Here is a 16,186-nt window from a genome sequence, read left to right as displayed (position 1 = left end):
TTTTTTTGGGAGACTGCACCAAAACTCAGGCCCAGTGTATAACACAACATAATGTAAGTGGCAGAACGTGGCTGGCTGATATACGACAAACTAACAGAACTGACGTATATCCACTTTGTGACAATTTGAATCTCCTTCTTTTGGTGGGAGACTGCACCAAAACTCAGGCCCAGTGTATAACACAACACAATGTAAGTGGCAGAACGTGGCTGGCTGATATACGACAAACTAACAGAACTGACGTATATCCACTTTGTGACAATTTGAATCTCCCTTTTTTGGGGGGGAGACTGCACCAAAACTCAGGCCCAGTGTATAACACAACAAAATGTAAGTGGCAGAACGTGGCTGGCTGATATACGACAAACTAACAGTACTGACGTATATCCACTTTGTGACAATTTGAATCTCCCTTTTTTTGGGGGGAGACTGCCCCAAAACTCAGGCCCAGTGTATAACACAACACAATGTAAGTGGCAGAACCTGGCTGGCTGATATACGACAAACTAACAGAACTGACGTATATCCACTTTGTGACAATTTGAATCTCCTTTTATTGGGGGAGACTGCACCAAAACTCAGGCCCAGTGTATAACACATCACAATGTAAGTGGCAGAACGTGGCTGGCTGATATACGACAATCTAACAGAACTGACTTACATCCACTTTGTGACAATTTGAATCTCCCTTTTTTGGGGGGGAGACTGCACCAAAACTCAGGCCCAGTGTATAACACAACACAATGTAAGTGGCAGAACGTGGCTGGCTGATATACGACAAACTAAAAGAACTGACGTATATACACTTTGTGACAATTTGAATCTCCCTTTTTTGGGGGGAGACTGCACCAAAACTCAGGCAGCCCAGTGTACAACACAACACAATGTAAGTGGCAGAACGTGGCTGGCTGATATACAACAAACTAACAGAACTGACGTATATCCACTTAGTTTTTTTTTTTTTTTTTTGTTTTTTAGACAATGTTAGGACACTAAGTAAAATGAATGTCTTGCAAACTTCCTCCTGGCATACAGTGACAATGCATGAAATGCCAACCCTTGTCAGACAGTTCCTGCTGGAACATTGCGTATATCCACTTTGTGACAATTTTAATCTCCCTTTTTTGGGGGGGGAGACTGCACCAAAACTCAGGGCCAGTGTATAACAAAACACAATGTAAGTAGCAGAACGTGGCTGGCTGATATACGACAAACTAACAGAACTGACATATATCCACTTTGTGATAATTTGAATCTCCTTTTTTGGGGGGAAGACTGCACCAAAACTCAGGCAGCCCAGCATATAACACAACACAATGTAAGTGGCAGAAAGTGGCTGGAAGATATATGAAAAAATACAAGGACTGTAGTACAATTTCAATCTCCCTACAATGATCTCAGGACAAGTATTGCAGCAATACAAAAGACTGCTGCACACAAAAGTGTGGACAAATAAACAAGATAACTGTGCATAAAGGAGCAACAGGATTTTTGTTTTTAAAAAAGCAGTTGGTTTGCACAGCAGCGTGCAAACAGCAATGCAGCTATCAGGGAGCCTTATAAGGCAGCCTAATAAGCTACAGAGCTGATGCACAAAAATATACCCTCCACTGTTTCTGCAAAAAAAAGGTGGTGTTGGACAGTGGAAATCACTATAGCACAAGCGGTTTGGGGGTTAATCTTCCCTCCCTAACTATATCCCTTCTTCTGATGAAGCTGCAGCAACCTCTCCCTATGCTAAGACCGGCAGAAGTAAGATGGCGGTCGGCGTGCACGCCCCTTTATACCCCCTGTGATGCCACAGAAAGCAAGCCAATCACTGTCATGCCCTTATCTAAGATGGTGATCACGCTGCCCACACTCTGCGTCCTCCTTCATTGGCTGAAAAATGGCGCTGAACGCGTCATATGAAACGCGACTTTGGCGCGAAGATCGCCAACCGCATGGCTGATCCCACACTAGGATCGGGTCAGGTTTCATGAAACCCGACTTTGCCGAAAGTTGGCGATTTTGAATTTGTCCGATCCGTTTCGCTCAACCCTAGTGATTACTGACACGCTGATAGAAGGGTTTGTACTGTGACACTGATAAGCTCAGCTGTGCTGACTCTCTTCCCACACTGCAGGCTGTTAGATCACAAGATCAGGTCTGTATCATTACACACACTGAGTAATCAATTTTAAGCTAGAGTGATAGCATATATAGAAAGAGGAAATTCATTAAAGAGGTTTTCCGACCACGAAATCCAATTTTTTTCCCCTAATCTGTGTTGTATTAGGATATATAAAATCCCTATACATTTTTTCTCTGCCTTTTGTTCATCCTGAATTTCACTTAATTTCCTGTACCCACTTTGTTTACTTGCGGCTCTGTCAAACATGACAGCTCCCTGTATTTTATTGTCTAACCTCACATTCAGAGCTGGTACTACCTGGCCTTAGTGTCCAGCACTGCCTTCTGCACACTTGTTGGCTGTCAGTAATCTGCCCCTGCCCTGATTTCTGTCATCACTCCAGTATTGGAAATAACAGAGCACTGTCCTATGTCTGTGGAAAGCAGAACAATCACTCCACCCCACACCACTCCACAACACCCCGCACCACATCCACAGTGGTAATAGAGCGTCACATGTCCCCAGAACACATCCACAGTGGTAATAGAGCATCACATGTCCCCAGAACACATCCACAGTGGTGATAGAGCATCACATTTCCCCACACCACATCCACAGTGGCGATATAGCGTCACATGTACCAACATTACCCTGGAAATACGTGTACTGAGAGGTGAGTCTGTAGTGATGTGTGTGTATATCTACCACATAATACACTTCAGCTGCTGCACAATCTCAGTCTGTTGGGATCTGCAACACTGTGATCACAGGTTCACGGACTCTAAGGGAACTCAAAATTAAAAGAAGAATAAAAAGTAAGGAAAAGATTTAAAACATATAATAAAAATGTAGAAACCAATGTAAATCACCATATTTTCCCTTGTTAAAACTAAAGAAAGGTAAAAAAGATAAAAAATTATGATATTTGGTATCACTGTGCCAATAAGTTTTTTTCTGTCAAAATATAAAGTTAATTAACCAGTGTGGTAAACAACATAAAGGAAAAAAAAATCAATATGCCATAATTGCATTTTATTTTTTCACCTCCATAAAAAAATTCAACTCAAATCAAACAAAATATTGTATATACTGCAAATTGGTTTCAGTTAAAGGTTGACTTACCATACAAGAAAACAAATGATACAAATCTTGGAAAATAGTGACTGAAAGCGAACAATTTTATTTCACAAAATTCTAAATTATTTTTCAACATTAAAAGGAAAAAAAATTCTCATTTGTTATCATCTTAATCAGTCATCAGTACATGATATTTAACCCCATCTCGCATTAGGACACAAATTAACCTCTTAACAACATATGATGGACAGGGTACGTCATATGCCATCTCCTTGATCTTGATGTGGGCTCACAAGCTGAGCCTGCATCTTTGCTAGAAGATGATGCCTGATTTAATCAGCCATTTAAATATTTTTGAGGATCTTTTCAGACCTCTAGACAATTGCTTTATATGAGAGATGATATCTGGATGCCTTTCTTGAAAAATATAAGATTACAGGTTATGGGCACTAGATGTAATGGGACATTGATCCAGTGAACTAGTCTGATTATGGAGTCGGGAAGGCATTTTCCCCCTAATATATAATGCGTTTTTCCCATGGGGTTTTTGACTTCCTTTGGATCAACATCAGTCTATAGGTTAAATTCAATAGACATAACTTTACTTTCTACTATAAAAATTATGAAAGTATGATTGCGGAGGCACAACTATATAAAAAAATAGGAAAGTGTTTAACTATTTTTCTAGAAGAGTGACCCAATGTTGTCTGGCGTATAAGGAGTTTACAACAAGAGTTCTGGAAGATAAATAAAAGTTGAAATAAAACACATTGTATTCATGCCGGTGATTGAGTAATTGCCTCTACTCGTCTCCTCATTTTTACTAGAAATCTTTCTTTTTCTTTAATGTATAACAGATGTTAAAAATAAATATGAATAACCATTCATTTCATTGTGTTAATAGAAGATTAACAAAGACTGAGGATTATGCATAGTATGTTGATTATTTAACTAATGCAGTGAGCGTGGAAATGTATTGAATAGCTAATTTAGCACAGCAAAAACATCCAGGTGCATACTGAAGTTAAAAAAACGCATGACCTCACAGTTAGTGCTTTTAAGTTCTGCCTCTTTTTGTTCTCTGTGTATGAGTGACGCTCCACTTAACCTCCTATTTTTGTACATGGTGAGGCTCATGTGAAATACATTTCTGTGACTATATTGTGACATAAATGAAATTGAGCAAATATGCATCACTATGAATGGATGTATCTAACCTCCAAAAGACAGGTCCACATATAGTAATAAAGTAACACAATAGAGAAAGTAAAAATATCACACCTGTTGGAAACATGCATGACTAATCAGGTACAGAGGAGCATGAACGCTATATATGACTATTGGTGTAATATAAATTAGGTGATGATGGTCATTGGATATTTTTTGTTTTTATCAAGCTAACTAATAATACTGGTTTTTATGAATTACACAAATCTTAAGGTCTGTATAAATATACATAAATTAAATAACTACTAAAATATCTTCCGTAGCTAAGATATCTTAGAGTTAGAGGAATATTTCTTGGTCATCAATTCAAAATCGCTAAATATATACTAGGTCTCTCCTCAATTACCATATGTCTTTTGTAATTCTGGTATGTTCTTATATTGCTCTTCATGTGTTAGGACTTTCCTAAGCATTAAGGCTAGGGTGTGAATGCTGGGCTCCTAGTGAAAGTGATTGTTTCCAATATAATCTTTTATGCATACATTTTGGCTATAATTTAGGCACTGTCTGCAGGTTTGCCTTTTCTTCTTTTCCACCACTGACTTCCCCATATCTTAAAATTCTTCCTATTTCATATTACATAACCACAGTTCTATGACACAAAAACAAGTAATTGCTTGGTTGAAAGAGTAACCTTCTTGTTAATTCTTACATCATAAATCAATAGTACACATGAAAATAAGAAACTTTGTAATATCACTTGACTGATCATTCATTCTTATTTCAGGGTAAAATCTGTATTCAGTGAAAACAAACATTCCTGTTACTGAAAATAATTAACCCCTTAAGCCCGTATGACGTACTATACCGTCGAGGTGGGGTGGGCCTTAATTCCCGGTGACGGGATAGTACGTCATACGCGATCGGCCGCGCTCACGGGGGGAGCGCGGCCGATCGCGGCCGGGTGTCGGCTGCATATCGCAGCTGACATCCGGCACTATGTGCCAGGAGCGGTCACAGACCGCCCCCGGCACATTAACCCCCGGCACACCGCGATCAAACATGATCGCGGTGTACCGGCGGTACAGGGAAGCATCGCGCAGGGAGGGGGCTCCCTGCGTGCTTCCCTGAGACGATCGGTACAAGGTGATGTACTCACCTCGTACCAAACGTCTTCTCCCTGCAGGCCCCGGATCCAAAATGGCCGAGGGGCTGTATCCGGGTCCTGCAGGGAGCACTTCCGGGTCGGAGCAGGCTGCAGATGAAAGCTGCAGCCTGCTCCGATGAAAGTATGATCGCGGATCTGATAGAGTGCTGTGCACACTATCAGATCTGCGATCTGTGATGTCCCCCCCTGGGACAAAGTAAAAAAGTAAAAAAAAAAATTTCCACATGTGTAAAAAAAAAAAAAAAAATATTCCTAAATAAATAATAATAAAAAAAAAAATATTATTCCCATAAATACATTTCTTTATCTAAAAAAAACAAACAAAAACAATAAAAGTACACATATTTAGTATCGTCGCGTCCGTAACGACCCAACCTATAAAACTGGCCCACTGGTTAACCCCTTCAGTAAACACCGTAAAAAAAAAAAAAAAAAAAACGAGGCAAAAAACAACGCTTTATTACCATACCGCCGAACAAAAAGTGGAATAACACGCGATCAAAAAGACGGATATAAATAACCATGTTACCGCTGAAAACGTCATCTTGTCCCGCAAAAAACGAGCCGCCATACAGCATCATCAGCAAAAAAATAAAAAAGTTATAGTCCTCAGAATAAAGCGATGCCAAAATAATTATTTTTTCTATAAAATAGTTTTTATCGTATAAAAGCGTCAAAACATAAAAAAATGATATAAATGAGGTATCGCTGTAATCGTACTGACCCGAAGAATAAAACTGCTTTATCAATTTTACCAAGCGCAGAACGGTATAAACGCCTCTCCCAAAAGAAATTCATGAATAGCTGGTTTTTGGTTATTCTGCCTCACAAAAATCGGAATAAAAAGTGATAAAAAATGGTCACGTGTCCGAAAATGTTACCAATAAAAACGTCAACTCGTCCAGCAAAAAACAAGACCTCACATGACTCTGTGGACCAAAATGTCGAAAAATTATAGGTCTCAAAATGTGGAGACACAAAAACTTTTTTGCTATAAAAAGCGTCTTTTAGTCTGGTTTCACACTTGCGTTTTTATCTGCATGCGTTTTTTAAAAAAAACGCATGTGTGAAAAAATGCATGTAAACGCGGTAAAACGCATGCGTTTTTATAGAAAAACACAAGAAAACAAGAAAAAAACAAAAAACCCTAACCCTACCCCTAACCCTACCCCTAACCTGAAATACGTGGCACTGAAATACGTGGCACTGAAATATACGTTTATATACGTATATACGTATATAAGTGCCACGATATTTCAGTGGCCACGTATATAAGTGCCATGTATTTAAGTGCCACGTATTTAAGTGCCACGTATTTAAGTGCCACGTATTTAAGTGCCACGTATTTAAGTGCCACGTATTTAAGTGCCACGTATTTCAGTGCCACGTATTTACGTGCCACGTATTTTTCAGTGCCTGAAATACGTGGCACTGAAATACGTGGCACTGAAATACGTGGCACTGAAATATCGTGGCACTGAAATACGTGGCACTGAAATACGTGGCACTTAAATACGTGGCACTTAAATACGTGGCACTTAAATACGTGGCTCTTAAATACGTGGCTCTTAAATACGTGGCACTTATATACGTGGCACTTATATACGTGGCACTTATGACTGTCAGAAAATGTTCAGTAAACGGTTAGGGGTGAGGTTAGGGGTAGGGTTTCAGGTAGAATTGGGGAGTTTCCACTGTTCAGGCACATCAGGGGCTCTCCAAACGCGACATGGCGTCCAATCTCAATTCCAGCCAATTCTGCGTTGAAAAAGTAAAACAGTGCTCCTTCCCTTCCGAGCTCTCCCGTGCGTCCAAAAAGGGGTTTACCCCAACATATGGGGTATCAGCGTACTAGGGACAAATTGAACAACAACTTCTGGGGTCCAAGTTCTCTTGTTATCCTTGGGAAAATAAAAATTTGGGGGGCTAAAAATCATTTTTGTGGGAAAAAATATATGTTTTATTTTCACGGCTCTGCGTTGTAAACTGTAGTGAAACACTTGGGGGTTCAAAGTTCTCACAACACATCTAGATAAGTTCCTTGGGAGGTCTAGTTTCCAATATGGGGTCACTTGTGGGGGGTTTGTACTGTTTGGGTACATCAGGGGCTCTGCAAATGCAACGTGACGCCTGCAGACCAATCCATTTAAGTCTGCATTCCAAATGGCGCTCCTTCCCTTCCGAGCTCTGTCATGCGCCCAAACAGTGGTCCCCCCCCACAAATGGGGTATCAGCGTACTCCAGACAAATTGGACAACAACTTTTGGGGTCCAATTTATCCTGATACCCTTGTGAAAATACAAAACTGGGGGCTAAAAAATCATTTTTGTGAAAAAAAAAAATAATTTTTATTTTCACGGCTCTGCGTTATAAACTGTAGTGAAACACTTGGGGGTTCAAAGCTCTCAAAACACATCTAGATAAGTTCCTTAGGGGGTCTACTTTCCAAAATGGTGTCACTTGTGGGGGGGTTTAATGTTTAGGCACATCAGGGGCTCTCCAAACGCAACATGGCATCCCATCTTAATTCCAGTCAATTTTGCATTGAAAAGTAAAATAGCGCTTCTTCCCTTCTGAGCTCTGCTATGCGCCCAAACAATGGTTTACACCCACATATGGGGTATCGTCGTACTCAGGACAAATTGCACAACAACTTTTGTGGTCTAATTTCTTCTCTTACCCTTGGGGAAATAAAAAAATGGGGGTGAAAAGATCATTTTTGTGAAAAAATATGATTTTTTATTTTTACGGCTCTGCATTATAAACTTCTGTGAAGCACTTGTTGGGTCAAAGTGCTCAACACACATCTAGATAAGTTCCTTAAGGTGTCTACTTTCCAAAATGGTGTCACTCGTGGGGGGTTTCAATGTTTAGGCACATTAGGGGCTCTCCAAACGCAACATGGCGTCCCATCTCAATTCCAGTCAATTTTGCATTGAAAAGTCAAATGGCGCTCCTTCCCTTCTGAGCTCTGCCCTGCGCCCAAACAATGGTTTACCCCCACATATGGGGTATCAGCGTACTCAGGACAAATTGCACAACAATTTTTGGGGTCCAATTTCTTCTCTCACCCTTGGGAAAATAAAAAATTGGGGGTGAAAAGATCATTTTTGTGAAAAAATGTGATTTTTTATTTTTACGGCTCTGCATTATAAACTTCTGTGAAGCACTTGTTGGGTCAAAGTGCTCAACACACATCTAGATAAGTTCCTTAAGGGGTCTACTTTCCAAAATGGTGTCACTCGTGGGGGGTTTCAATGTTTAGGCACATTAGGGGCTCTCCAAACGCAACATGGCGTCCCATCTCAATTCCAGTCAATTTTGCATTGAAAAGTCAAATGGCGCTCCTTCCCTTCTGAGCTCTGCCCTGCGCCCAAACAATGGTTTACACCCACATATGGGGTATCAGTGTACTCAGGACAAATTGCACAACAATTTTTGGGGTCCAATTTCTTCTCTTACCCTTGGGAAAATAAAAAATTGGGGGTGAAAAGATCATTTTTGTGAAAAAATATGATTTTTTATTTTTACGGCTCTGCATTATAAACTTCTGTAAAGCACTTGTTGGGTCAAAGTGCTCACCACACATCTAGATAAGTTCCTTAGGGGGTCTACTTTCCAAAATGGTGTCACTTGTTAGGGGTTTCAATGTTTAGGCACATCAAGGGCTCTCTAAATGCAACATGGCGTCCCATCTCAATTCCAGTCAATTTTGCATTGAAAAGTCAAATGGCGCTCCTTCCCTTCCGAGCTCTGCCCTGCGCCCAAACAATGGTTTACACCCACATATGGGGTATCAGCGTACTCAGGACAAATTGCACAACAATTTTTGGGGTCCAATTTCTTCTCTCACCCTTGGGAAAATAAAAAATTGGGGGTGAAAAGATCATTTTTGTGAAAAAATATGATTTTTTATTTTTACGGCTCTGCATTATAAACTTCTGTAAAGCACTTGTTGGGTCAAAGTGCTCACCACACATCTAGATAAGTTCCTTAGGGGGTCTACTTTCCAAAATGGTGTCACTTGTTAGGGGTTTCAATGTTTAGGCACATCAGGGGCTCTCCAAATGCAACATGGCGTCCCATCTCAATTCTAGTCAATTTTGCATTGAAAAGTCAAATGGCGCTCCTTTGCTTCCAAGCTCTGCCATGCGCCCAAACTGTGGTTTACCCCCACATATGGGGTATCAGCTTACTCAGGACAAATTGTACAACAACTTTTGGGGTCTATTTTCTCCTGTTACCCTTGGTAAAATAAAACAAATTGGAGCTGAAATAAATTTTGTGTGAAAAAAAGTTAAATGTTCATTTTTATTTAAACATTCCAAAAATTCCTGTGAAACACCTGAAGGGTTAATAAACTTCTTGAAAGTGGTTTTGAGTACCTTGAGGGGTGCAGTTTTTAGAATGGTGTCACACTTGGGTATTTTCTATCATATAGACCCGTCAAAATGACTTCAAATGAGATGTGGTCCCTAAAAAAAAATGGTGTTGTAAAAATGAGAAATTGCTGGTCAACTTTTAACCCTTATAACTCCGTCACAAAAAAAAATTTTGGTTCCAAAATTGTGCTGATGTAAAGTAGACATGTGGAAAATGTTATTTATTAAGTATTTTGTGTGACATATGTCTGTGATTTAAGGGCATAAAAATTCAAAGTTGGAAAATTGCGAAATTTTCCAAATTTTCGCCAAATATTAGTTTTTTTCACAAATAAACGCAAGTTATATCGAAGAAATTTTACCACTAACATGAAGTACAATATGTCACGAGAAAACAATGTCAGAATCGCCAAGATCCGTTGAAGCGTTCCAGAGTTATAACCTCATAAAGGGACAGTGGTCAGAATTGTAAAAATTGGCCTGGTCATTAACGTGCAAACCACCCTCGGGGCTTAAGGGGTTAATGATAGTTCATGTTTGTAAAGTTCTATGGAAAGGGGAATGTGGAGGGAGAAGCCACACAAATTTTTTTACAAGTTCTTTTAAAACGGGGTACACTTTAACTCATATTTGCCAAGAGCTCCAGAAAGTTCTGCAGACTCCTAAATAAGAGGGAAGATCTCCTGGACTCTTGGAACAGTTGTCAAAGCTCCCAAACACCATACTATACCTCAATATTTCCTTCTGCTGTGATGCCCAACTCTGACATCTAGAGGCACCTTCGAGAGGTGGGCACAGAGTGTGTCCTATTCCAAAAGGGGGTGTTGTCTAAGAACAGGGTCTGTTTGCACACAAAAAGTCAAACGCAATGTAGGAATAAGAGAATTCAGAAAATTTGGCAATTATGTTTTAACATAGAGCTCTACTCAGATAATGTTTGTTAAATATTCTGATTTTTCCAATGGCAGTGTCCTTTTAGTTCTTTCCCAATTGAAAATTGTGACTATGTGATGACATATAAAGAAAAATATATATATATTTAGTCATCATGAAACTTTAAAGTAAAAAATATGTTGTATTCTAGATCCGTCAGCTCCTCCAGCACCAACTAATCTTAAGGTAGTCAACTCAACAACAAACAACGATGGCTCAATTACTTTACGGGTCACTTGGGATCTTCCAGAAGAACCTGATATTCCTGTGCATCATTACAAAGTGTTCTGGAGCTGGACCTCTCATGGCAAATCTGTTGTTCCACCTAAGAAGAAGCGTAGGAAGACAACAGAAGGGGTAAACAAAGGAATTTACTTAGCTGTTCATGTCATTTTGTTTTATTGCGGTAGTGTGGTTACTCTTACTTTTTTTTTGTCTATTTGGGCAAAATTTCACAAAATGCAATATTGAACTCAAATGATGACCAAATACCCATATGTTTCACAAGGCACAATTATTGCTTCATATAGTAAAAGCTAAAATATTTTGTTGCAAATTTTGATAATGTGTAACATTATTTAATTGAATTTCAGAACCAGAACTATGTGACTTTGGATGGATTGCAGCCCAACAGCAATTATATGGTAGAGATTCAAGCTATCACATACTGGGGACAAGTACGTTTAAAAAGTGCAAAGGTCTCTTTATATTTTTCTTCCGGACCATCCATCTCATCCAGTAAGTACATGTTTGTCTGAGATACCAGTAATAAAATACAATAAAATGATTGGTTTTGCAATAACTGATATGAGGGAGTCAAATATGATGCAATAGAAAATAAAATTAAATTTAACTCCTATAAATAAACAATTGCTCACTAAAGAACAGAGGCATTCTAGAAGATATTAACAGTATAATGCATAGTTACATAGGTTGAAGAAAGACACATGTCCATCAAGAATAGCCTCTTTCCATCAGATGTACATTCCCTATCGCTAGATTATTTATAGCCCACAATGTCTTTTTTGTGAGAAAAGCATCTAGTCTTTTTTAAATTCTGTTATAGTGTCTGCCATTACTACCTCCTGCGTTATGGCATTCCACAGTCTGACTGCTCTAACTGTAAAGATTAAGAACCCTGCCTTATTTAGCAGCTGGAATTACTTCTCTTCTGCGTGAATGAATGAATGCCCTCCAGCCCTTTGTAAGGTTTTTGGAAGGACTGAGTCAAATGCCAGTCAAATGCTAGTCCTTTACACATATAATATATACATACCGGTATTTATATACAAAAATGAGATCACCTCTGAGCCCAACGTTTCCAAACTCTCATCATAGTAGAGGTCTTATATCTCATTTAATAATCTACTTGCCGGCATTTGAACTGACCTTAACTGCCCACTATCCTTTTAAAAAGTTGAGCCCAAAACTTGATCCCATATTCAAGATATGGCCTTGAAAATGATCAGTAGATGGTGTGGTGCAGTGACCCATGATGCAGCAAGAGAGTGCTGGGTGGGCTCCTCAGCATATGCATGGGGGCATAGCTGTATTTGTGAAACAGGGTCCGGCATGATTGTAAATGGCCGGTATGTGTCGCAGAGGGAGTCTGCGCTGTAAGCCAGTATTGTTGTTCTGGAACCTGTAGTCACACAAATATTTGTGTAGCTTTAAAGGGAGGCTTACAGGGTTAGTTGGAGAACTGGGCTGGACTGACTAACCACACACACCTCCCACTTATGAGGTTGGTTACAGGTACATAATTTGACCAGTGTTTTGGTCACATGTTCAGAGAGTTTATGGACCAGAATGGTCAGTGGGTAAAGTCCTGGATGGCCTGTGTGTTGGAATGTCCAGGAGTGGACTGGATTCCTGGAAGCACCTGGTGAGACTATAGACTGAAGGCCTGTGTGTTGGAAGTGCCAAGGACTGGACTTCTTGGATAGCACACGGAGAGGCCATATCTTCAGAGCCTGTGATGGCTACTGTATTGGGGAACCTATCATTCCTTCTGCTGGTCTGAACTATCTGAAGTTCCCTGGTCACAAGGATGGTTATCCCTGTTAGGCAGCTTCCCTGGGAACCAGGACTGACAGGAGTCAGTGTGTGGAGCAGGAGCTCCTGTAAGGTAACTCCAGATAAAAGGGGTTGCGGGCAGAGAGGTATCTGCCATTGGAACAGACTGTTGGTTAATGTGTTCCATTAATGTATGTAATGAACTGTTTGTGATGCGGTTTATGAGTCTAAATAAACTGGAATAGACTGTTTTTGTGAGAAATCGTGCCTGACTGCTTTAATCCCATTGCCAAGTGAGTGTCCCCCAACACACTCAGGGAGCACTATCTCACATAGGATAATAATACAGGGTGATTATAAAAGATTAATCAGATTTCAAAGAGATATATTTAAAAATGAATTACATGCAAAGAGAACGAAGTTCCATAGACCAGAGCAGCAGCCTCTGCTGGGTCTCATTCTCTACTTCCAAAACCCGGCCACTGTGAACTGAGGTGATGTCAGTATAGCTACATCAGTTCACAGTGGTCGTTTCCCATGAGGGCATTACGACAGCCGAAAAGAAGAGTGGTGATGTCACCAGTCATCAGTACGCCACTTGCGCTGCCCTTGTGAGAACCAGCCGCGGAGAACTGAGGTAACCTTACTGATTTCACCTCAGTTTACAGCGACTGGGTCCTGCGAAGTACAGCGTGAGACCCAGCAGTAGCTAATACATGCGTAAAACAGGGAATTTGTTAGGGAGCGATTTTTACAAATAAAGGATCTTTCTGTGTGTGTTTCTTTTTTTAACTACAGTGTTAGTAATGGGGATGTCTGACAGACACATCTCCAATAATAAACCCTGGGCTTGATGTCAGCAGACATTACACAGCTGACATCAACACCAAAACTATTTCCCAGATGAAGAGCTGAAGCTAAGAGCCAGAATTGGCTCATCTAATGAATGCGCAATTTCTGGGGTGGCTGATGGCTGGTCTCAGGCTGGGAAGGATCCACAATCAATGATTGTTTCAGGAGCCATGTCATGTGCTGGTGTAGGTCCAATATGTTTTATCAAGACCAAAGTCAGCACAGCCATCTACCAAGAAATTTTAGTGCACTTCATGCTTCCTTCTGCTGACAAGCTTTTTGGAGATGGAAATGTCTTTCTTCAGCAGGACTTGGCACCTGTCCACACTGCCAAAAGTACTAATTCCTGGTTTAAAAACAACAGTTTCACTGTGCTTGATTGGCCAGCAAACTCACCTAACCATAACCCCATAGAGAATCTATGGGGTGTTGTCAAGAGGTAGATGAGAGACAGCAGACCCAACAATGCATATGAGCTAAATGTTGCTATCAAAGCAACCTGTTCTTCCATAACACCTCGGCAGTGCCACAGGCTGATTGCCTCCATGCCATGTTGCATTGATGCAGTAATTGATGCAAAAGGAGCCCCAACCAAGTATTGAGTTAATTTACTGAACATACATTTCAGTAGACCAACATTTTGGATTTTAAAATCGTTTTTTCAAGCTGGTGTTATAAAGTATTCTAATTTACTTAGATAATGTCTTTTGGGTTTTCATTGGCTATAAGCCATAATCATCAACATTAACATAAATAAACAGAAATAGATCACTCTGTTTGTAATAACTCTATATAATATATGAGTTTCACTTTTTGTAATGAAGAGCTGAAGTAAATTAACTTTTTGATGATATTCTAATTTTGTGAGATGCACCTGTACCAACAGGGAAGTTTGGAGGAGGGAACATCATGGTGTAAGGCTGTTTTTCAGCATACTTCATGTAATTGAAGGAAGGATAAATGGACAAATGTACAGAGACATTCTTGAAAGAAAATAGCTTCATCTATCAGAATGTTGAAGATGAAACAAGGGTGGAAATTTCAGCAAGACAATGATCTAAACACACAGCCAAGGAATCTCTCCATTGATTTCAGATTTCAGAGGAATAAAATAAAGCTGCTAGAATGGTCCTTCCAATCACCTGACCTAAATCAAATAGAAAATTTGTGGAAGGAACTAAAGCTGAGAGTTCATAGAAGAAGCTCATGGAACCTACAGGATTTGAAGAATATTTATGTGGAAGAACCAAAATCACATCTGAGCAATGCACGCAACTATTTTCTCCATACAGGAGGCATCTTGACGCTGTCATCACCAACGGCTTTTATACAAATTATTAATTACATTTCAGTTAGCATGTTCATTACTTTTTCCCTGTGCCAATTCTCATTATTACACAAAACTTAATTTGTGGACATCTATGGTTTGATTTTTTTGGCCTGTGTGGATTAGATGTTTTGTTATTGCCATCTGACAATATCATGTCAATGCAAAAAACGAAGGAGCAGATGGGTTGTTCTGAGCTGCCATGAAAGAAGTTGACCTGTTATTGGCTACAGCGGAACAAAGTAAAGGTTCTGGATTGGCCATCTCAGTCTCCTGACCTCAATATCATTGTGCCACTCTGGGGAGATCACAAGGGTTCTGTTCATCCTAGACAACCCAAGAATTTACAGGAACTGGAGGCTTTTTGCCATGAAGAGTGGGAAGCTTTACCATCTGAGAAAATAAAGAACCTCATTTGCAGCTACCACAAAAGACTTCAAGCTGTCATTGATATTAGAGGGAGCAATACACGGTATTAAGAAATGGGGTATGTGAACTTTTGATCATGGTCATTTGGATGTTTTGGGTTGTCATTATGATTTAAAAAGAGAAAACACAGTAGTTTGACAATAAATGGCTTCACCCAACCACTAACCATGAGTGGAGAAAAAGTTTTGGTGTTATCATTGATATTCTCTGAAAAAAGGCCAAGAAATCAAAAATTCTGCCAAGGTATGTATACTTTTGAGCACAACTGTATCTCAGCCTTCTCTTTGTAACCTATGAAGCTGTGTCAGAAAGCCAAAAACCACCACTACTGATTAGTAGGGATATTTACAAACTGTAGAAGTGAAAACTGTGGATTACAAACATATTAAGATGGCAAGATGAACAACTCTTAAAAACAATATTTTGTGATACTGTATTCTGCTATACTTGGCTATCTGCAGCAGTACCCTAGATAGTAAATGGAGTGGCAGCATGCATGGTTGACCACTGCTCCATTAATATTGGATTTAGGAATTTATTTCTGGTGATTGGTTGGGGCCCCAGCAATTCAATTACCACAATTTACTAACTTTACAGTAGACAAAACCTAAGAAAAAACAAAATGAGCAAATACCCTGCGGTAAAAACACAAATAGCAATAGTGCACAAAAATAACATAGGGTATTTAATTAATATCGTTTTCATAAATAAATGTAAAAGCC

The 16,186-nt window shown here is 39.7% G+C and overlaps 1 protein-coding gene across 1 annotated transcript in view; it reads left to right on the top strand.

The window, feature by feature from the left end:
- ANOS1 (anosmin 1) overlaps window positions 1-16,186 on the top strand; it is a 307,265-nt gene that overhangs the window by 225,937 nt on the left and 65,142 nt on the right. Inside the window, exons 7-8 of the mRNA XM_077294730.1 lie at window positions 10,992-11,197; window positions 11,434-11,578. Of these exons, the coding sequence (XP_077150845.1) occupies window positions 10,992-11,197; window positions 11,434-11,578 (351 nt within the window). The remainder of the gene's footprint in view (window positions 1-10,991; window positions 11,198-11,433; window positions 11,579-16,186) is intronic.

Source organism: Ranitomeya variabilis, chromosome 3 (genome assembly GCF_051348905.1).
Source record: "Ranitomeya variabilis isolate aRanVar5 chromosome 3, aRanVar5.hap1, whole genome shotgun sequence".
NCBI classification, from domain to species: Eukaryota; Metazoa; Chordata; class Amphibia; order Anura; family Dendrobatidae; genus Ranitomeya; species Ranitomeya variabilis.
This window is presented reverse-complemented; position numbering and strand designations above follow the sequence as displayed.